The sequence below is a fragment of the Aegilops tauschii genome, chromosome 3, assembly GCF_002575655.3.
Source record: "Aegilops tauschii subsp. strangulata cultivar AL8/78 chromosome 3, Aet v6.0, whole genome shotgun sequence".
NCBI classification, from domain to species: Eukaryota; Viridiplantae; Streptophyta; class Magnoliopsida; order Poales; family Poaceae; genus Aegilops; species Aegilops tauschii.
In genome coordinates this window covers 556,962,075-556,984,184 of record NC_053037.3, presented here as the reverse complement: position 1 = coordinate 556,984,184, position 22,110 = coordinate 556,962,075, and the positions used below count along the sequence as shown (strand labels likewise).

General features: G+C 44.0%; 2 protein-coding genes across 2 annotated transcripts; both read left to right on the top strand.

Annotated features, from left to right (window-relative positions):
* Window positions 1–4,554: 4,554 nt before the first annotated feature.
* LOC109776860 (long chain base biosynthesis protein 2d) lies at window positions 4,555–8,305 on the top strand. Its single transcript, XM_020335527.4, has 12 exons — window positions 4,555–4,866; window positions 4,943–5,008; window positions 5,618–5,706; window positions 5,805–5,950; window positions 6,045–6,169; window positions 6,248–6,341; window positions 6,424–6,587; window positions 6,866–7,027; window positions 7,110–7,236; window positions 7,324–7,490; window positions 7,645–7,752; window positions 7,924–8,305. Exons 1-12 carry the CDS (start codon window positions 4,741–4,743, stop codon window positions 8,017–8,019), a joined length of 1,470 nt encoding a protein of 489 aa, XP_020191116.1. The 5' UTR covers window positions 4,555–4,740; the 3' UTR covers window positions 8,020–8,305.
* Window positions 8,306–14,787: 6,482 nt separating this feature from the next.
* Window positions 14,788–21,269, top strand: LOC109776868 (uncharacterized). The gene is made up of 4 exons (XM_020335538.4): window positions 14,788–15,650; window positions 16,011–16,061; window positions 16,462–16,534; window positions 20,988–21,269. The coding sequence occupies exons 1-4, from the start codon at window positions 14,995–14,997 to the stop codon at window positions 21,189–21,191; spliced, it is 984 nt and encodes a 327-aa protein (XP_020191127.1). The 5' UTR covers window positions 14,788–14,994; the 3' UTR covers window positions 21,192–21,269.
* The last annotated feature ends 841 nt before the right edge of the window (window positions 21,270–22,110 follow it).

The following is a 22,110-nucleotide window of genomic DNA, read 5'->3' as shown; positions in this document are numbered from 1 at the left end:
CGCTTCAACTCCATTCGTGAAAATGTTCAAAATGGAGACATAGATATTTGTAAAGTACATACGGATTTGAATGTCGCAGATCCGTTGACTAAACCTCTTCCACGGGCAAAACATGATCAACACCAGAACTCTATGGGTGTACGATTCATCACAATGTAACTAGATTATTGACTCTAGTGCAAGTGGGAGACTGTTGGAAATATGCCCTAGAGGCAATAATAAAATGGTTATTATTATATTTCCTTGTTCATGATAATTGTCTATTGTTCATGCTATAATTGTGTTATCCGGAAATCGTAATACATGTGTGAACACATAGACCATAACATGTCCCTAGTGAGCCTCTAGTTGACTAGCTCGTTGATCAATAGATGGTTACGATTTCCTCACCATGGACATTGGATGTCATTGATAACGGGATCACATCATTAGGAGAATGATGTGATGGACAAGACCCAATCCTAAGCATAGCACTAGATCGTGCAGTTCGTTTGCTAAGAGCTTTTCTAATGTCAAGTATCGGTTCCTTAGACCATGAGATTGTGCAACTCCCGGATACCGTAGGAATGCTTTGGGTGTACCAAACGTCACAACGTAACTGGGTGGTTATAAAGGTGCACTACAAGTATCTTCGAAAGTGTCTGTTGGGTTGGCTCGGATCGAGACTGGGATTTGTCAATCCGTATGACGGAGAGGTATCTCTGGGCCCACTCGGTATTGCATCATCATAATGAGCTCAATGTGACTAAGTAGTTAGTCACGGGATCATGCATTACGGAACGAGTAAAGTGACTTGCCGGTAACGAGATTGAACGAGGTATTGGGATACCGACGATCAAATCTCGGGCAAGTAACGTACCGGTTGACAAAGGGAATTGTATACGGGATTACTTGAATCCTCGACATCGTGGTTCATCCGATGAGATCATCGAGGAGCATGTGGGAGCCAATATGGGTATCCAGATCCCGCTGTTGATTATTGACCGGAGAGTCGTCTCGGTCATGTCTGCGTGTCTCCCGAACCCGTAGGGTCTACACACTTAAGGTTCGGTAACGCTAGGGTTGTAGAGATATTAGTATGCGGTAACCCGAAAGTTGTTCGGAGTCCCGGATGAGATCCCGGACATCACGAGGAGTTCCGGAATGGTCCGGAGGTGAAGATTTGTATATAGGAAGTCCAGTTTCGGCCACCGGGAAAGTTTCGGGGTCACCGGTATTGTACCGGGACCACCGGAAGGGTCCCGGGGGTCCACCGGGTGGGGCCACCTATCCCGGAGGGCCCCATGGGCTGAAGTGGGAAGGGAACCAGCCCCTGGTTGGCTGGTGTGCCCCCCATGGGCCTCCCCCTGCGCCTAGGGTTGGAAACCCTGGGGGTGGGGGCGCCCCACCTGACTTGGGGGGCAAGTTCTCCCTTGGCCGCCGCCCCCCCCCCCCTTGAGATGGGATCTCCAGGGGCCGGGCCCCCCCAGGGCCCCTATATAAAGGGGGGAGGGAGGGCTGCACACCCAAGCCCCTGGCGCCTCCCTCTCCCCCCGTAACACCTCTCCCTCTCGCTGAGCTTGGCGAAGCCCTGCCGAGATCCCCGCTGCTTCCACCACCACGCCGTCGTGCTGCTGGATCTCCATCAACCTCTCCATCCCCCTTGCTGGATCAAGAAGGAGGAGACGTCTGTCCCAACCGTACGTGTGTTGAACGCGGAGGTGCCGTCCGTTCGGCGCTAGGATCATCGGTGATTTGGATCACGACGAGTACGACTCCATCAACCCCGTTTTATTGAACGCTTCCGCTCGCGATCTACAAGGGTATGTAGATGCACTCATCTCTCTCGTTGCTAGATGACTCCATAGATTGATCTTGGTGATGCGTAGAAAATTTAAATTTCTGCTACGATCCCCAACACTTACACCATGAGAGTATCAAGTACCTTTATGCCAGACAATGTACTTTGGGGTTAGTCAAATGTTACCTACAGGGTGATTATAACGAAAACTTTCGGGTACATCAGAAAAGTATATATAGGGACTTTATAGTTCTTTGGGCCCTCTTGGTATTACGGTATCCATCGTCGTCTAGACAGACACAACATGATACGGGGATACCCGAATACGAAAACGAGAAAACGGACCAAAACCGGTAACGAGGATAACTTGGTAATGTGATCAATTTGTTGCTTTAGAAGGATATCGATAAAAGTCTCACTCAGGTTTTGTCAGGTATCATGAAGCAAAGGGAATTGTGTACACAAACAAAAGGTTCACTCAATAATTATTCGTGTATGTGTAGGAGTCAATATGGATGCCAGATCCTAATACTGATTATTGACTAGAGGATGCTCTGGGTCAAGTCTGCACATTACCAAACCTGCAAGGTCACATGCTTAAGGATCATCGTTTTTAAGTACTAAAAGGTGTTAGGAGTATGAGAGGAAATGCACTGAAAGAGTTCCGAAGAAGTCGAAAGTATTTTGAAGAGGAACCATAAAAGTTTCGGAGAAAACCAAAAAAGTTCAATAAAACTTGGAAAGTCCCGGAGTGTCCTCGAAGCCACCGAAAGCTCTAGGAAGGTTCCAGAAATCAAGAAATATTCTGGGAGGTGCTAGGGGGTTGCTCCATTGGATGGGCCAAGTGGGGCAGCCACTTGGGCCAAAAGCCCATGTAGGGGCCATCGCCCCCTTTGCCTAGAGGGGCAGCTAGGGTTGGGGGGCCGCGCACCCCTTGGTGGTGGAGCCCCTCCTTCAAGCCAACCCTTAACCTTGCACCTATGCAAAGAGACGAGGGCACCCCTCCACCCAAATATAATTCTGCTTCAAGGTTGCCCCCCCCCACATATCTCTCTCGCGCGCGTGAGAAATAATTTCTCCCGCCATAAGGCTGCTCCATCACTGCCTCTAGTTCTCCGATAGGTCTTCGTTTTGGACGGCGAAGCTCTGCTGGATCGGTGATCTCATACGCATCGATACTGGCAGAGGTACCGTTCCTTCGATCCTCCATCTGGAGAAACAATTCTCATGGTTGGGACGTTTAATCCTATCCATAGGAATCTGCATCAACATCTTCACCAATCTCTAATCCTCACTGCATAGCTGGTAAATATCAGATCTAAAGCTATCTGCATTTTCATAGTGATCCCGAGTTTATTTATAGGACGGATTTTTTATTTTTCTACTACGTTTCCCAAGAGTGGCCATTATTAGCCTATGGGTCGTCGCCTCGGGCCTGGGCATGAGGGGATATGGTTCCCCTATATGCTTGGAGCGACCATCGGGGTTGGCGAGAGCATGATGCTTCGATGAGTCATGTCCTTCGCGGTGACGTGGTCATCCTCTATACACCTTGTTTTTTTTGTTTGAGTGTGTGTTGCAACTCTGTCTTCTGCTTAGTTTTCACATGGTTGACGCGGTGTTTCAGGAGCTCAACTTGTGTGATTGGCATTCCCGACACCCTCTCCATTGACATCTTGATTGCCAATTGCTCATTGGGTTTTTGGGGGTAAACCACTCAGAGTATCGAGGGTTTAACACCCTTCAAACTAGGGTGAGAGGGCAATGACCCTTTTCGGCGGCGAACACAAATGAACTTTTTTTTGCGGGAGAATAATGGATTTATTCCTCTGAAATAGTATTACAGTCTGCTAATACAAAACTAGATACACTGTCTGGAACACAGCGCAACCAACATGCAGTGCTGCCTCCAGAATGACCAATATTAGCTAAACAATGAGCAACACTATTTTGATGATGATCTAATTCCCGCGGAATAAACCCTCGCAATTCCGGAAGCCTCTTAATTTCCAGCATGAGATGTCCATGATCAGATTTGTCGAACGACTAATCCGTTAATGCAGCGACCAATAACAGAACAGTTAGATTGAATTATAACTGAAAGATCTGACCTCTGTAACCAGAATGAAATGAAGTTGTGTCCATGTTTGACCAATCAAGGATGGACAAGGACACAATCAAAATACGTCGGTGCCTCCCCAAAGAATGTTGCGATGATGGATGATGGCCTTGACGTTTAAGCCGCAACACTTGCATATGTTGTTCGAGGATTTATAATTTAAAACGGGGGCAATGCCTTCGATTAAAGAAATTATGGATTGCTCAAAACCAATCTTTTAGGGGATCCTATTACAATTTTTCTAGAACTTTTTCTTGTATCTTGTACTCCCTCCGTCTTATAATATAAGAAATTTTTTGACACTATCGTGGTGTAAAAAACACTCTTATATTACGGGGTGGAGGGAGTAATATATAAAAGCTGATAAACCTATTCTGTTAGCAGTTAATACTCCCTCCGTAAATAAAGAAATATAAGAGCTTTAGTACTACTAATCGCCTCTCTGGAAGTAGGACTCGGTCGTCCTGAAAAATATTTTGCAATAATCGGAGAATTTTCTCTTGAAACGAAATTACCTCGAAATCAACGGAGGTGAGGTGCGGTGCGATGCTCCGCGGGTGAGCTGGAGTCGGACCCCCCACCGTGTCCCTGACGCGCTGCGTCCGTCGTCGCCGTCCACGTTCAAACGCGCGTCGCCACCGCCCCGTTAGCCTCACCCCCCACCCTAATCCCAAAGATTCCAATTTTCCAATCTAGCCAGTCGCCATCGGAAACCATTGGCCGGTCGCCACCCCACGCCGCCGTTGACGACCCCGTCGCGCGCCCAGGCGGCCAATAAACACCGCTCCCGCCCCCCGCCCCCCGCCCCCCGCCGCGTGCCGCGTCGAAGGGAGCGAGGAGGATGGTGAGGCTCCCGTACCTGACCGCGCTCACCACGCTCTTCAGCTACGGCCTCCTCTTCGCCTTCGGCCACTTCCGCGACTTCTTCCGCCGGATCCTCGACGCCGGCAAATCCAGCAACCTCAAGGTCCGTTCGTTACTTCAGATTCGCCGTCTTCTTCTCCCCCCCGGTGCTGACGCTGCTCGTGCTGCTGACTCCGTAGGGTTACGCGCCCATTTGCCTGGGGTACGAGGATTTCTACACGCGCCGCCTCTACCTCCGCATCCAGGTGAGATCTCCTCCCCACTTTGACGATTCACAGAATTACAACTTGTTTTTTCTCTGAAGGTGGGCTTGGATCATGTGATTCTGAGTTAGTTGACTTGAGTTGCCTAGTGGTGGTGGGCGTGGTAAATTTAGTGCCTGCTTAGGTAGATCACATGATGGAGACTTGGAAACTGTCCCAACTGAAAATTCATTTGATCTGTTGTTGTGCTTGCTAGCTTTTTTTAGCCTTTTTTTCTTTGCCTTTTATGTACAATACATAAACCCCAATTTTTATGCCAGAGCCATGAGATCTCAACTGAAACTTTGGTCCATTCTTCTAATTAATGGTTGAATGAAGTGAAAGGGTTGCTTGTTTTGAGCCATCTTGAATGTGTCATTCATTCTTCTGCATTTTTCTGTGCTATTCCACTCCAATGTGCAGAATAAATAGTTATCAGAAAGAACTAATCTTTTGTCTGAGTAGATGTGTGTGAAACCATATCTCTACAATGCGTCCAATGATTTTTTATGGAGAGTGATGTGTGGGATGATGCTTCGCTATGATATGTGCACCCTCAGGAATGACATGTTTATCACTTCTTTTGTTTACCTTTCCTTGTTGGGTGGGCAGGACTGTTTTGGCCGACCTATTGCCAGTGCGCCCGATGCTTGGTTCGATGTAGTTGAGCGTCACTCAAATGACGGCAACAAGACACTTCAGTATGTTTTTCTCACATTTGACTCCACACCTAATTAGCATAAGCAAATGTTATCCCAGGATGAATGCTAGTCTCTAATTCAGTGCATCTTTAACGCAGACGTACCACAAAAACATCCAAGTGTCTTAACTTGGGTTCCTACAACTACCTTGGTTTTGCTGCAGCAGATGAGTACTGCACTCCTCGTGTTATTGAGTCACTCAAGAAATATTCTGCCAGTACTTGCAGTGCCAGAGTTGATGGAGGTAGGTGCTTATATGTCCATGCCATAGTTTGCCTCCATTTAATACTTCAATAGTATGGTGAAACTAACGCTAATTGATCTGTGTATAATCTTAGGAAATACTAAGCTGCACACGGAGCTCGAGGAACTAGTTGCACGATTTGTTGGCAAGCCTGCGGCTATTCTTTTTGGCATGGGTTATGTGACAAATTCTGCGATCATTCCTATTTTGATTGGGAAGGTCTGTGGTGAGCAGAGTATTTTATTTGTCTTATTTTTTTCTGATACATGCTGGACTAATGTATTTTAATGATACCAGGGGGGACTCATAGTTAGCGATTCATTGAACCATATTTCTATAGTGAATGGAGCCAGGGGTTCAGGGGCTACTGTCCGGGTTTTTCAACATAACAGTAAGCTCACTAACAGCTGCATCTCATGATGTGTACTTAACGATGAGGCAGGAAGTTTAATGTTTCCCTTATTTTCTTCCAGACCCTGCACATCTGGAAGACGTACTGAGGGAGCAGATTGCAGGGGGGCAACCTCGTACACACAGGCCATGGAAGAAGATAATTGTGATTGTTGAGGGAATTTATAGCATGGAAGGGGAGTTATGCAACCTTCCTGAGATTATGGCTGTCTGCAAGAAATACAAGGTGTGAGAATTGCGCATACCGACTCCTTGTTCTGTTATCAGTAATGAAAAACTGTAGTTCCTTTGCACGCTAGAAGTGGTACTTATGTCATACATAGTATTCCCTCCGATCCATAATAAGTGTCGCAGTTTTGAACTAAGGTTGAACTAACCTTAGTTCAAAGTTGACACTTATTTTGGATCGGAGGGAGTACTGCACTTCACAAGCTGTTCAAAAATTTCAAACTGGTAGTGATGTATCAGTGTATTGACTTGGAGTTCTTATAAACATCTTAATAGGCTTACACATATTTAGACGAGGCACACAGTATTGGAGCTGTTGGAAAGACTGGAAGAGGTGTATGTGAACTACTAGGAGTGGATCCAGCTGATGTTGACATCATGATGGGAACATTTACAAAATCGTTTGGATCGTGCGGAGGTTATATTGCAGCATCAAAAGTATGAAAGGTCCACCTACCAATTCTTGACTCAACGATATATATTTGATAAATCTGACCCATATGCCATTCTATATTCTTAGGAGATCATTCACCATCTCAAGCACGCATGCCCAGCCCATATTTATGCAACATCCATGTCGCCTCCAGCAGTCCAGCAGGTCATCTCTGCGATAAAGGTCGTCCTTGGGGAAGATGGATCTAACAGAGGTATATCAGGAAGGATTTAATGCTTTTATGGCTTCCATGTGTCTCTTGTCTTGGGGAAATTCCTAACGCAGTCGTTGCTGTAAATAGGGGCAAAGAAACTTGCTCAGATTCGGGAGAACAGCAATTTTTTCCGTTCAGAGCTTCAGAAAATGGGTTTTGAGGTGCTGGGAGATAATGACTCACCTGTCATGCCTATCATGCTTTACAATCCTGCTAAAATTCCTGCATTCTCAAGGGAGTGCTTGAGACAAAATGTGAGTTTTCATATGTAGCGGCCATCCATTAGATGCACGTCATCCTCTGTTTATTACATTTGCATGAGAATTTCTCAAGCAGTTCATGTTTATGTTTTTATTTGGCGAAGTTCTGATTTTCTTTTCGCTAATGTGGCATGTTCTGTAATTCTAGGTTGCTGTTGTGACTGTTGCATTTCCTGCAACGCCGCTACTACTTGCCAGAGCTAGGATATGTATCTCAGCTTCTCAATCAAGGGAGGATCTAATTAAAGGGTTGGAGGTAAAGTCAACACTCTTATCAATGCCCCTACATGCTTTGTTGCGACATTTTCACTTTAATACCAAATACAGAGTACAATTGATCTGAATCCATGGCATGTGAATGCATTTGTAGATTATGCGTTGTGTACACAATACATCCCCTGATCATAATTTCATGCAAATTGTTCAGGTTATCAGCAAAGTTGGTGATCTCATCGGAATCAAGTACTTCCCCGTTGAGCAAGAGAAGGTTGCATCTGTTGACAAACTTAAGAAGCTTGAGTGAATAGTGACAATGGACAATTGGAAGAATTCTGCTGCTGTTATGCTAGATCTACTGGGTCATCTTGGTAGTGCACCATGCCTTGGTTTTGCTCTTTTGTGCACCTCAGGACCCTTCATTTTCCTTTGTCTGAAGTGGTTTTGATTTTGTACAGACTGTATTATCATCCATCATAGTTTGAAACTTAACACGGCTCTATACACTGTTTTGTCGAATTCAAGAAAAAAGAAATCCCTGTACAACCTTGTAAGTGACTGAAATCATGTAGATACCAATTCCCTTCTTATTACTGACTTCCTTTCAAGGCGCAATATTAGCTGCATCGACCATGTCCGAAACCAGCTTGACAAAAAATATCTGAGAATCAGTATCTGTCAAATCTAGTTTATGTGACTTGATACTGGTGGGTCTAGTTTCATAAACCTAGTGTCAGAACGGTTGAAACAAGATTGGATCTTAAAATCTCCCAAGTGCTCCGCGTGTGTGGTTAAACACTCTTCTAGTGATCAGTGTGTAGGATAATACTGTTGTTTGATCATATTGAATTATCTCAACATGGCTCCGCATCAGGTGCAGCTGTGTAGGTTTTACAGCTGTGTTTTTTCTTTTTCTTTTGAGACCTCTCCTTTAAGTACAGCTGTAGACTGCTAGACTGTAGTATGGTTTTACAGTTGTGCTGCAAGGACATGCAGATATTATGGTGAACTGGTATGGCAAGTCAGAAGAGGAACTTGGCCTTTTGCCAATGAGAAGAAACTAGTTGGGCCTTGGGCCCTTGGTTAATTTATGGATGTGAGCAATGTGCATATCAAGGGAGGACAGTCACTCAAGTGCCACCATCATCAGGAGGCAGGTAAGGGAAATGCTGTGCCATGCTGCTGGGACTGCACAAGCATGTGATTCAATTCAACTGGAGCAACACTGTCTCCCTGGTCCAATGTGCCTCTGCTTGTCTTGTTATGTTTTGGCTGCTAGCAAGATCAAGGAAGAGAAGAGAAAAGAGATATTGTTGAGGGTGTGAGGCTGTAGCATGCATCTCTAGGGGCTGGAGCATGCAGGAGAGGATAGGAGAGCTTGGTCATGCCTGTCATGATTCAAGTGCCTGGTGCATTGTGTGCTGCTCCTGTGGTCTGATTGCCTTGCATGGCACAAAAGGGCCATGTACTCTACATATCTGGTCAAACAGCAAGCCTGCAGCAGTAGGAAACAATATGCAGGTGCATATTTGCAACTTTGCCTTGACAGGGATGAGAGGTAGGAGGACTATGTGGTGGTGTGGTTCTTTTAATAAAGCTTACTGGATTCTCTTTCTCTCTTTGAAGGAAAAAGAGCCTACTGGATGATTCTCTTTTTGGGTGACTCAGACCATATGCTGTACCATCTGCTGAGGCTGATATGATATGGTGTACTATGGGCAGTATATGGGAAACTGAATTGAGAGGCAATATTGCTTGCAGCATGGCAACAGTGAGAGGTATGTATGGCATGAGACAAAAAGAAGGCTTCTACCTGGCTGCTGCTGCCAATCCATCATCCAGTGTACATGGAATAATAACTGTCAAATGGTGGAGTATTTTGAGCAGCCAGATTTTGGAAATTTGACAAGATGGGCTAGGTATCTCTGTTGTTGCCAGCCCAGGCCGGTGATTATTCCTGGTCACTGATACTCTCAATCTCTGCTTCTGTATCTCTGTTGGAGCCAGCACAGGTGATTATTCCTTGTCACTGATGCTCACAATCTCTGCTTCTTTTCTTCTACTCATATTCTTTAGGTTTGCGCTGGACTCAAAGCCTGCCCTGTCAAGGCTACTAACTGCCTTTTCTGCTTGGAGTGGAGTAGCTTAATTAAGATTATTTTCCTAGCCTGCAAGCTGCAAACCAGAAAGCATGACACAGTCTAGGAGCAGCCCTTGAAAGAGAGAACTGTCTAGGAGCAGGCATCAGTGAGTGCATTGCATTGCATAGAGCTAGGTGCTGCGCACATACGTGTGCGTGCATGCATGCATGACTGCATAGTACTGCTTTCTACATGCATGCTGGTTTAATGCATGGCTCTTTTCAGAGCCTTGCATGCATAGATTTGTACCGCCAATTTGTACTGGCTAAGCTTTTTGTGAGGAGGAGCAACACATCTACTCCCACCCCCACAGCCATAGGCCATCAAACAAGGATACAAAAACAGTAAAAGGAGACAGCACATGAACAGGGAGGAAAGATGCCCTAAGCCTGAGGCAGGCCTGTTCCTGCAATTATGTATGTGCTGGCAAGTGAGTGAAGCAGCCAGCCATCCAGCCTGCATGCAGTGGGAGCACTAGCTAGCCACACCCACAAGGCTTTTTTCAGAGACAGCTAGAGACAAAAACAAAGCAGAGAACAAGCCTAGCTTGCTTGCCTGCCTGCCTGTGTGTGTGGTTTTGAGCTGGCTCACAAAGATTCAGTGATGTGTCTTTCCATGGCATGATCAGTGTGTGCATGGCTGCCTGCAGGCTTGTGTGCTGCCCTGCTGCAGCAATGCAAAGGTTGCAGCATGCAGCCAAGCTTGCATGCATGCATGTGTTGCATGGTCCACAAGATCTTCCTGCTTGACACATCACAGGAGACCATGATCAAAACCCTGACCTCCCCCAATCCAAACATCTTGTCATGCTCAATCTTTTCCTCCTCCTCCCCTGCCACATTGGAGATATGAGAGAGAGAAATGGGGAAAAGACACAGAGCTTTAAGTCTCTCTCTCTCTCTCCCTTGTGTGCTTGTGTGTGTGTGTGTGTGTGCACACTTTATAGGCATGCAGAAGTGTGGGCAGGCCAAAACACTGCGGCAGCCTGCAGCACAAGGCAAAGTGAAATCCAATATCTATGTGTGTATCTAGTACCTATGCAAGTGCCAATATGCAGATGCAGATGCAGGCAGCCAAACAGTGCTTGGCTATCAAGTGCCCCCGCCTTGGCTGCCATCATGGTTCATGAGTTGTGTGTACATTTGTTTCAAGGTGTGCCAAACAAAGGAAATCTATCACAAAAAGAGAGAGGAGGTGCATGTGTCTTATGGGATTGATGGATTGATTGATCACACAGAGATTGAGCAAAGCAGCAAGGACATGTCACTCCTATCATTCCCATCTTTACAGATTAGAATCCAGATTTGTTTGTATCTACATGCACATACATGTGTTCTGATGTGTATCTGTTTTCTGCTGACAGTAGACTGAGGAAAAGAACGAAGTTATGGAGTACTAAACTTAAAGAAAATATGAACTACTTACTGTGTCTGGAACAGATGGGCATCTGTACTGACATTTTAACTGCCTTATCAACATGTGTCTGGTGAGCAGTGCCATCTTGTGAGCATTCCATGGCTGCTCAGAATGTGCCTATCTGTCAATTTCCTGTAGATACCCTGTACTCAGGCTCAAATTCAATCATCTAAGAGAGCAAACTGTGGCACCTTAATAGTTTTACATTCATGAATAAATGCTGATTGCTGAAGGACAAGCTATCGGTCTCTTCAGCTGCGTGAAGGTACACTTCTAGCTTATTTATTTGTTAACACAACGTGGGAAAGCAGTTTGTTAGTACCATGACAGCTTTCTGTAATATACATGCTCCTAACGCAGCCTAGCCATTAGCATGTTCGTAAACTATTTCTCCGTCATGATTTTTCTTCTTCTAAAAAAGTCAATCAACATCTACATATGGATTATAAGACATTGATTTGGTGCTGTTAGTGAGTAGTGAGCGGCACGTATCAAGTCTTATGTTTTTGTGTATACCATTTAATCAAGTAAATGAACAATTGAGTAATACAACATTTATATGATGGCCATGCATGTCAATGGAGAGAGGCGATCAACTTGCTAGTAATATATACACTGCAAATTTGGAGTTACAAACCGTGTGTGCGCAACGTGGAGGCACTATCCGTTTGCTGCATCTTCTGATTTGATTCCAATAAAACTGTCGAACGCGCTGCATGATTGCATAATGATCTCGCAATCTTTCATTTGCCATAACCAATTGGTGAAATGTAGAGCATATATGTATGATGCGGCTGTCCTTGTGCTTGATTGTTTTTTGTTCATGTGCTAAATTAACTAATGCCCTTGCGCAGCTGTGCTAGCTATAGGTGTAGGTTAATTGATTGTATATTACAGAGTCAGAGAGTGCTCATGCATGGAGTCCCTTAATTAATCTCTGTTACGTGATGGCCTCACCTGCGCATAACTGACAACGACTAACAAAGTCTGCATGATATATCCAGCTGCTCTGGATAGTTATGACACCGAGAATCTGTATATATACACTATACTAAGCTCAAGTGGATACATGTCGATTGTACACAAGCAAATAGTATAATGCTCAATTATCATCACCATCATAGTTCTCACTGTATATACATGTACTGATTGATCCATGTTACATGCATGCATGCATGGCCCTTGACTTAGGGATATGCTGGATCAAGATACAGATCTAGCTAACTTTCAAATTACTCTCATGAATATAACAATCCTCAGTATAATACAAATGGCCAATGATGAGATGTATGCTCATTTATTTGGTTAATACTATCTGTTCTACAAATAGTTGTCTGCTCATCTTTACAGGATCCCACCCCATCTCCAACTACCCTTGAACATTTATCTATTTTGACAGCTAACTGCTCTTTATCATATCCCATCAGAGACAAAGTATCACAACTCCTGCACTAACCAACCCTCCATATCTACATCTACTCAAATTAAGACTTCAATCAAATAAATATTGTATACACATCTAATTTAATTTACCAAAAGCACGTCCGTATGTGTGCTTCCTAGTAAGTGGCACCCCTTAACAAGAAGATCAATTGCTAAACTTGTTTGTTTTTCTAATCACTCGCTAATCGATGCATGCACCATCAATTATCTAGCGCTCAATGCGTAGATTAACAGCTTGTTTCTCTAATGTTGCGAACAAGTAGGTGATCACCATATCATATCTGTCATGATCCATGACCTAGCAACAGAAAAAAACTAGGCTTTTGGCGACTAAGGAATATTGCCGGCCGAATGACCGTGCAACAGGAACAGAGACATGGCATCTACTCCCTCCGTTCCTAAATACTTGTCTTTCTAGGCATTTCAAATGACTATCACATACGGATGTATGTAGACATATTTTAGAGTGTAGATTCACTCATTTTACTCCGTATATAGTCACTTGTTGAAATGCCTAGAAAGACAAGTATTTAGGAACGGAGGGAGTACAACTTAAATGCCCCCAAAAGCAGCGTCCTAACTGAACAGGACCAGAACAAGATATCCCCCAAAGAAAGGTACATGGTGCCTCATCCAACAGTGGCATTCCTCCTGAGCTGACCGACTGATTATTCAGCATTTCAGCATGTATCTTATGTGTTTGGTGACATTGCGGTATACTACGTTAACCGTGTTTAGTCGAGCCGACGGTACACCCCCCGTTTCGTTATTTGATAAAAGTAGATATTATAATAGTTTCATAGCAAGAAAAATGAATTTTTATTTGGTACTCCCTCCATTCCAACAGAATGTAGTGCATATAGATTTTTCTAGAAAAATCAAACTTTATAAACTTTGACTAAGTTTGTACAGAAAAACATATACATCTAGAATGCGAAGTACATATCCGTAGATACATCAAGAGACGCAATTTCATCTTGTATATATTTGGTATTGTAGATATAAATACTTTTCTCTTTAAACTTAGTCAAAGTTTGTAATGTTTGACTTTTTAGAAAATCTATATGCACTACATTATGGAACAGAGGGAGTATATGAATTGGGAATTGCGAGTTTTTTTTTTCTATTACAGTTTACAAAATATGAACATACTTTTTTTCTTGAACGCCACAACTGCATGGAGTTTTTTTTTCTCAAACACACAACAGTTACATTTTAGCGACCCGAGAGTAGCATGAACGTGCACACGAAGAAAACAGAGGAAAAAGAGGAGTGGCGCAAAATGGCTACTAAGTAACTTTAGGGTGGTCAAAAGCTAACACCACTTAGACCAAATATAGTAACCTTGATCGAAACATCTGTGTTTTATGGACTACTATTAGTCATGTTTTAAGATTAGTGATAAGGTGAGTGCGTTGCCATGCTCCGGTCACTTCAACGTAGAACGTACTTCACACTTACCTCCATCCATCCATCTCTCTCTTTAGCCTTCTCTTTCCCTCTCCCTCTCTCTCTCTAACCTTTTTTTTTGCTCTCTCTACCCTTGTCTCTCTCTAGCCTTCTCTTCCCCCCTCTCTCTACCCTCTTTTTTTCTCTCTCTCTCTCTAACCTTTTTTTTGCTCTCTCTACCCTTGTCTCTCTCTAGGCTTCTCTTTCCCCCTCTCTCTACCCTCTTTTTCTCTCTCTCTCTCTACCCTTGTCTCTCTCTAGCCTTCTCTTTCTTTCTGTACCCTATGTCCTACCTGAGTTTTTGTTGTTGGCGTAGGTAGTTTTCGTGTCCAGTGCCATGTCTGGGCCTTGCCCTTAGATTCTACAGCAACACGGCATGCACCCTAGCTTATGTTAGTACTGTTTATGAACTCACTTCCATCACAAATCACGCATATAATTGTAAATTAATTAACTCTACTGACACGACAGCCCTCTCCACATCCAGTTTTTCTATCCTTAAAATTCTTCATTTTCTCTCTCTCCTGTGGCTGTCCCCTCTCTCTCATGAGCAACTTTTATTTATTTATTATTTAAGCTTCTCTCTCCAGCAAAGACTGGTATTAAGTTTCAGACCAAGGGGGAAGAAACATCACCTCTCCTCTCCTCTCCTCTCCCTCCTCATCTCCTTTGCTCCCCCGTCCATAGGAGAGAAGAAGAGGATGGAGATGAGGCGGCCATGGATGCCCCTTGCCGTCTGATCAGCCACCGCCGGAGAACCGATCGAGACATGAGACGTGCCTCCCCGCGGACGAGGTCAGCAGCAGCAGCAGCAGCACATCGACGGCGCCGCCATGGTCCCAACCACTAGGAGCCAGCTGCCGTCGCACCATGACCCCAGCGGCAAGAACAGCAAGCCGCCGCCATCGTACTACTCCGGATACTACATCGCCGCCCAGCTGGAGGAGGCTGCCTCGGCGGCCGTCGACGACCTCAAGCAGCAGCAGCCGTCCAGGTTCCCTCGTCGGCTAGCCATGGCCGACGACGAGAACGCCGAGGAGGAGGCGGCGGCCGGCACGAGCTCCCGGGGCGGCGGAGGGGACTACGAGGACGGCGGCAACAAGGACTGGCTCCGGCTTGGTCTCGGTGCCGTGGCGTCGTGCTCGTCGACCACCACATCCTCCTCCTCCGCTGGCGGCGAAAACGACGGCGCCAGGGCTGCTCCGATGGAGCTGGACCTGCTCGCCGGCGGCGACGGCAGAGAAAGCGCGAGGGTGATGAGCCGGCCGCCGCTGTTCCCGCTGCCCATCAGGAGCTATCACCACCAGTACGGCCACGGCCGGTATCGGCCTACGACGGCGGCGAGCGGGTCCATGACGCCGGCGCCGCCGTTCTTGCAGTTCGCGCGGCCGCTGAGGAGCTGCTCCGCCGATCTCTTGAGAGTCGTCAGCCCGCCGACAAGAACGGAGGCCGCCGGCTTGTGGCTAACTCTTCAGGCAGCTCCCAACCAGTAAGCATATTAATCTCTACATACACAACAACTCTACATATATGTACACACATATTCAATTTGATTATCTTCTGATTTTTTCTTTTGAATTTGATCATATTCAATTAATTACTCATAGCAATGTCTGTACATATGCACATCACTAATGCATTTGATAACAATGCAAACGCCCTTGCATGCCCTTTTCGAAAAGAAAAAAAACCCTTTCATGCTGCATATTTTAATTTTTTATGACAAATTACATAGTTTTACAAGTGCACATATGCCAACAAAGCTGCCTTAGATTGGATTTAGTTTATAATTTTCAAGCTGCAGTGTGGAGCTCTAGTACTTAACTACTCTTCTTGCCATGCTTTGCAGAGGTAGAGAGCCCATTTTGCCTCAGATACCAAAGAGCTACCTAAGAATCAGGTATAATTTGATTGCATTTTTATTTCTTTTGTGCCCCTTCTCCATAGAGTACAAATAATATTAATGCACAACAGTGTTATCGGTGCACGTATGTGTATGTATATGTAGCTCTCCTTGTTTAGCTAGTTTCCAGCTACAACGGCCTATGTAGGACGTAGCTAGCTACTACCTAGCTGGTCTCAAAAGTTTCTAGGTAGTTCATGCAGCCGCTGGCTAGCTAATTAGCTATACATGTAGGATTTGTACCTATCAAATACACCTTTTGTTTTTTGTAATGATTTGGTATATATATGAATTGTTTAGTAAAAAAATGACACATCAGTATGTGAATTAAAAGGTCATCCTTGCATTTTCATACACACATATATCTCAAAATGCATGTATATATTATTTTCAACAGGGATACCAGCATGAAGGTGGAAGTGGTGCTGAAGTACTTGGCGGAGAAGCTAGGACTCTCACAATCTCATCAGGTACATCTCGAAATCGACCTTTAAATATTGCCAACTTTATGGCGGCATAGCTATATTTATATGCAATTTTAGGATTGCTGTATATAAACAATTTTATCCTCGGCAGATTGGTATATAGCACCCACTTTTTTCACAAAAAACAAGTGCCTTTCATCTGTTCTGAATTGCTCTATGTGTCTTTCTCCATCACGTTAGTGACATCAAATTTAGCTGGGAAGCGCCAATCAAGTGATTAACTGTGAATAGTCGCGCGATTGTTGAATTTACACTGCAAGGTATAGAGAGCATTGGTTTCTTGTTGTGTGGCCGCATGTATGGGTACGCTACTGGCACTTGGAATAATCATGAAAGAAACACTATACCTAATTAAACGTACCACATAGCTAAGCTATGTCAGCATCTCATATATTGTTGGATATAGACAAAGCAATAGGTCAGGGGGCCACATCATATATGCATCAAGTTCTCTTCAACTTAAATAGTTCAAGATATATAGCTAGGGATTTAATACATTTCACTCGAATAACATTTCTTACATCTATACAAAAAACTCTTAAGTACTATCCCCCCCCCCCCCCCCCCCCCCCCCAGCACTAGAGTTAACTTACCAACAGAAACTCTATTTGTCTATAGATGCATCTGTGATCAACGGTGGACAATTATCATAAAAGTCAATACGAATATAATAACTTTCGCTTGCACCTAAATATGCACCGTCCAATATATTCTCACGGAAATTAATTAGTAACTAATGGAGCAGGTGGCGCTAACTTACTCCCTCCTTCCATCTATATAGGGCCTAATCGTTTTCCGAGGCTAACTTTGACCAAATATTAGAGCAATAATATATGACATGCAACTTACACAAAACACACTGTTAAATTCGTGTGTGAAAGGAGCTTTCAATAATATAATTTTCACATTGTGCATGTTATGTACTATTAATCTTGTCAATAGTCAAAGGCGGTCTTAAAAAACGCATTAGACCCTATATAGATGGAAGGAGGAAGTATACAGTATCACGTCAGCATCTTGTAGGACTTCCATGATCGATCCTATAGCTTGATGCACGCAAGAATATTGAGTTGCGTATGCCGTGTGTTTCTGTTGATACATAATGAAGTAGTTAAGACACGATGCATGAGGGAGGGCCGGCTGACTGTTGAGGCGTCGATGCATGTCATACTGTTTTTCGACATGGCCATCCCAACTCATCCGTTAAGAGTGCACCAGCTGCCAACTTCGTTTTCATCAAACTTAGCACAGTTCGTGTATGTATATCATTGTCAATAATTAATCATCTGAACTATACTAATCGAGGTCAACTTGATTTTCTGATCTCGACGTGCTCTGCTCAACTTCTGCACGTTTTGTAGCATCCTCTGTGAATACAAAAATAATAATATTGCACATATTTAATAATATGATTGCGTATAGAAAGTTCACGATTGCAACCGTGGATGATTTGTTTTTTCTTATTTAGTACTGCACTAAAATAGTACTCCCTTGGAATGCTAAAACAAAGACGATCAATCGTTTAATTGCACGGTCTCTTGATTCTATTTCAACATAGTACAAACGCAGATGCTCACATACGCTCATCCCTATAAATGCACGGCACGAACGCCCTGCTGCTATGAGCACCTCTGAGATACTGAGCATGCACAACATCTTGAGATTGTTAAAATCATCACAGATGCCTCGCAATTGATGGGAACGTCTTCTCTCACTGAATGAACATCGTCGGAAAGACTGAAATAAATCCAAGAAAATGCAATCACCAATGCCAAGTCTAGCTAGGACTTGAACTAATTAATTATATGGTCTCTTGCTGATATGATATGAAATTCTGATTGTTACTTTCTGCATGGACACGCACACGCATAGCATATCAAATTACATCGTCAAACTAATTAATTCCATCAAGTACAGCAATATCATTGGCCTAACAAACCTCTAAAAAAAAATACAGCTACATGCATATGTGTTTTTTCTTCCGAAAACGGTCAGATCTGTTATAAAGCTCACCTAATTTACAAAACATCTCAAACATAATAAAAATTACATCGAGATTCCGGGACCACCGAACGACCACTACTGACGCAAGAACGAGCCGCCGACGCGCATCTCCCCTAACGGATGACATTCATATGTTTTTGGGACAGTATGTTTGGTGTAGTTTAAGTGTACACATTATTAACCCATGCATAGAACTCACTTCACAAAAAAAGACACGCACATAACTGGTACTTTTTTTTTAACTTTGTTGAGGGTGGTCTGCATGCTTACCACGCGCGAATACCGGCACATATTATTTTTTCTGCTTCATATATGTTCGTTCATCATCTCGTCGTCACGCATGCGTGCGTACATGCATCATCATGCATGTACTCCAGTTGTTCTGGTCATCGATCTGAGTTTGTTTGGACTGCGAGCACTCGTTCGTCCGTATATATGAAGTTACTCTATGCACCACCCAGCTGAGCGAGCGACAGCTGGTATACGGTCGAGTACGTGGACGCCACACGTACGTTACGTACGATATGGATCGGTACATTTGGATGACAAACGTGGTGGATTGATGAGTGTGCGTCCGGCGTTCCCGGGCCGGTCGATGCGTCGCTTTATGTACTGTAGTAGAGCATGTACGTAGCTAGGAGGTACGAGAGGTACGTGACATAGCCACCTGACGCCGGCCGGCCGGTGGCGGCACGCGTGCGCGGGTAGGACCACTCGCTCGAGGTGCAGGTACTACGTACCAGCTGGTACGACCAGTAGCGACGGCCAGCGTATATAAGTACGCACGCGCACATATTCTAGGTACTAGCTCATTCTCTACTAGCACATGATTTTATTTCTCCTATATTAGCTTCGTACGCCTATGAGTAAATAAATATGGCAGTGCAAGGAGATTCCAGTCCATCTGATCAATGACAACTTTCTGGAGTGTGCATGCATACACGCATAAGGTCTTGCCTGCGCAATCAATTTTTCGAAAACTTTTTACGTTCGTACTCCCTGCGTCTAGAAATACTTGTCGGATAAATGAATAAAAAATAAATGTATCCAGAACCTAAATATGTATGTCTAGATACATTTATTTCTCCGATAAGTATTTCCGGACGAAGGAAGTACTTAGTTTATTCTGCTTTTCATGGAAGGGAAGGCATATATATACATTCTTATAATGACAATTAAGGAGAGGAGCTAACTAGCTTCTTGGCTTATTGCAATGGAGTAGTTTGTACTGTAAGTGTAAGGTCGGCGGAGTGCGGTGTAGCGAGCTGGCATGGAAGGAGTGTTGAGGAGGGGGAGAGGTTATGTACGTGGCTGCACAGCAAAGCCAACGACGTACGTGAAAGCGATCGATATGCTAGCTAGCATACAACCAATCCCAATGTCGACCCATATTTATCTGGCAGTCGTTCTGTATGCGTGCGCGCGCGCGCGTATGCATGCCATCATGCACGCGTATGTTAGGCCTGGCAGATCGTAGATGAACGTGGGAACGTGCATGCACGCACACACGATTATGTTATGTGTCCCTGAGAACACACGATTTAACAAAATGTGATAGTTTCGAGCAATTTTTTAGCACAAAAGTGGTAGTAGGTTTTAGGCGAATAAAAAACATGGTAGTTCTCACAGACACATACATGTAGGTAGTTTTTGGTTAAATACTCCTTTGAAAGCGCATGCACGCTTTAGTTGTAACTTAATTTTTTCCTCGACAAAAGGCATTTTTATTAATACATAATGTAGCATCAATGAGATATAAAGAATTTCCCTCAAAAAGAAGAAGAAGAAGAAGAAGAAGAAGAAGATGATGATGATACAATGCATATTGAGCTGGTACCCGGCCTCCGCATAATTAAGATGCACATATTTATCACAGACAATCTGCTATTGCAAACAAAGAAAAACATACATGCAACAATAAAGTCGAATATGACCGACACTATGCATATGTCAGTGAGGGTGGAGGATCCATCCGAAGACTTCTTAATGTGATTGCATTAGATAACCTTTGTACTCCCTCCAATCCATATTATTTGTCGCTCAAATGGATGTATCTAGATGTATTTCAGTGCTAGATTCATCAATTTGAGCGACAAATAATATGGATCGAAGGGAGTACATGCATTTTCATATGAGTTGTCACTTAGGAGGCGCCCTAAATGTTATTGTGCATGTGTTAATAGTAAGAAAATTACATTGATTTCAAAATATGACAGTACATCCGTCATGGCACATTTCTCTGGTATTCTTAATATACCAGTTATGTGCATCCCTCGTGCCAGCTGCATCATTCTTTTTTTTATTGAACAATTCTTAAAAACTCATGGCACCATTTTTTCCTTCTTTATTTGCACAGGAGACATGATTTCTTATTGTTAGCCAGTGTGCAACATTGGATTAACCAGTGTATATGTCTGTTCTTTCCCACATGCAGGTGGAGCTGACATGCCGAGGGCATCTCCTTCCCCCCTTCTTGCAGATGAGATACGTGAGGGATTGCATCTGGCGCGGCTCACCGGCGCCGAGCGAAGAGGAGGAGGCCGGGCTGCCGCCACGTCGGCGCACATCGCCTGCCACAGCTACCACTGACCATGTCATGATACTCTTTTACAGCACAAGTGTAGGAATCAACTCCTAGTTAGCTGATCAACCAAATCCCGCCCTCCTCTGTGATTATAATTAATCAAACAAGTTATTTGATTCATTTCTCCTGGTACTTCCTACGTGTCTCTAATCTGCTGATGATCTGGCTAACTTACGCTTAATTGGTCCCAGAATAACCAACCAATTAGCCATGAATCGTTCCTCTTCTCTGTCTGTTAATCCCACTTTACTTTTGCAAACTTTTGGAATGAAGCATATTTAGCGAAGTCATATGTTTGGTACGGTTGTAAGCAGTTTTCATTCTAAAGCATCATGTGTTCAAGTGTATGCTTGCACTTGCCAGTTTATGTTCACCAGCTGTGTGCATGTGTGTTGCTGCAATTAAGCGAGCATACACGGAGAATTACTGATCTAAGATTGGCATCTGATAAGGCGAAGCAGCAATCACGCATACAAAATGTACACATGCATTGAACAGTCCAATTCATGATCAAAGTTTTAGATGCCATTGGCTTTGCTGTCATTACTGCGAGCATTGCTCCTTTCCTTTTTTCCAAAAAAAAATGACAGCGCGAGGCGTGTGGCATTTTGCCAGAATCTCTTTGCTGAACTGAATTTGGGCAAACTCGATCCCACGCTGTGAATTTATGTACTAGTCCACTCCAATTTGCAAATTTGTAGACTGAACTGAACCCGCGCGCGGTGCAACTTTATGGATCTCTTGTGCATTGACTATTTAAAAGTAAGGTTTTATTCCTTGGGGTGGAATCAACCCATCCTGATTCAAGTCCTGGTGCTCGCATTTTTCTGAAATTTATTTCAGAGTTTTCGGTGATGTTCGTTTAATAGGAGGATATGTTCCGGTTGACTACGAGACGTCTATGGTGACTTCGTAAATCTTCGGTGTGATGCAGACTTAGTATCTCGAAGGTGCTCATAGAGGCAGGGTGTGC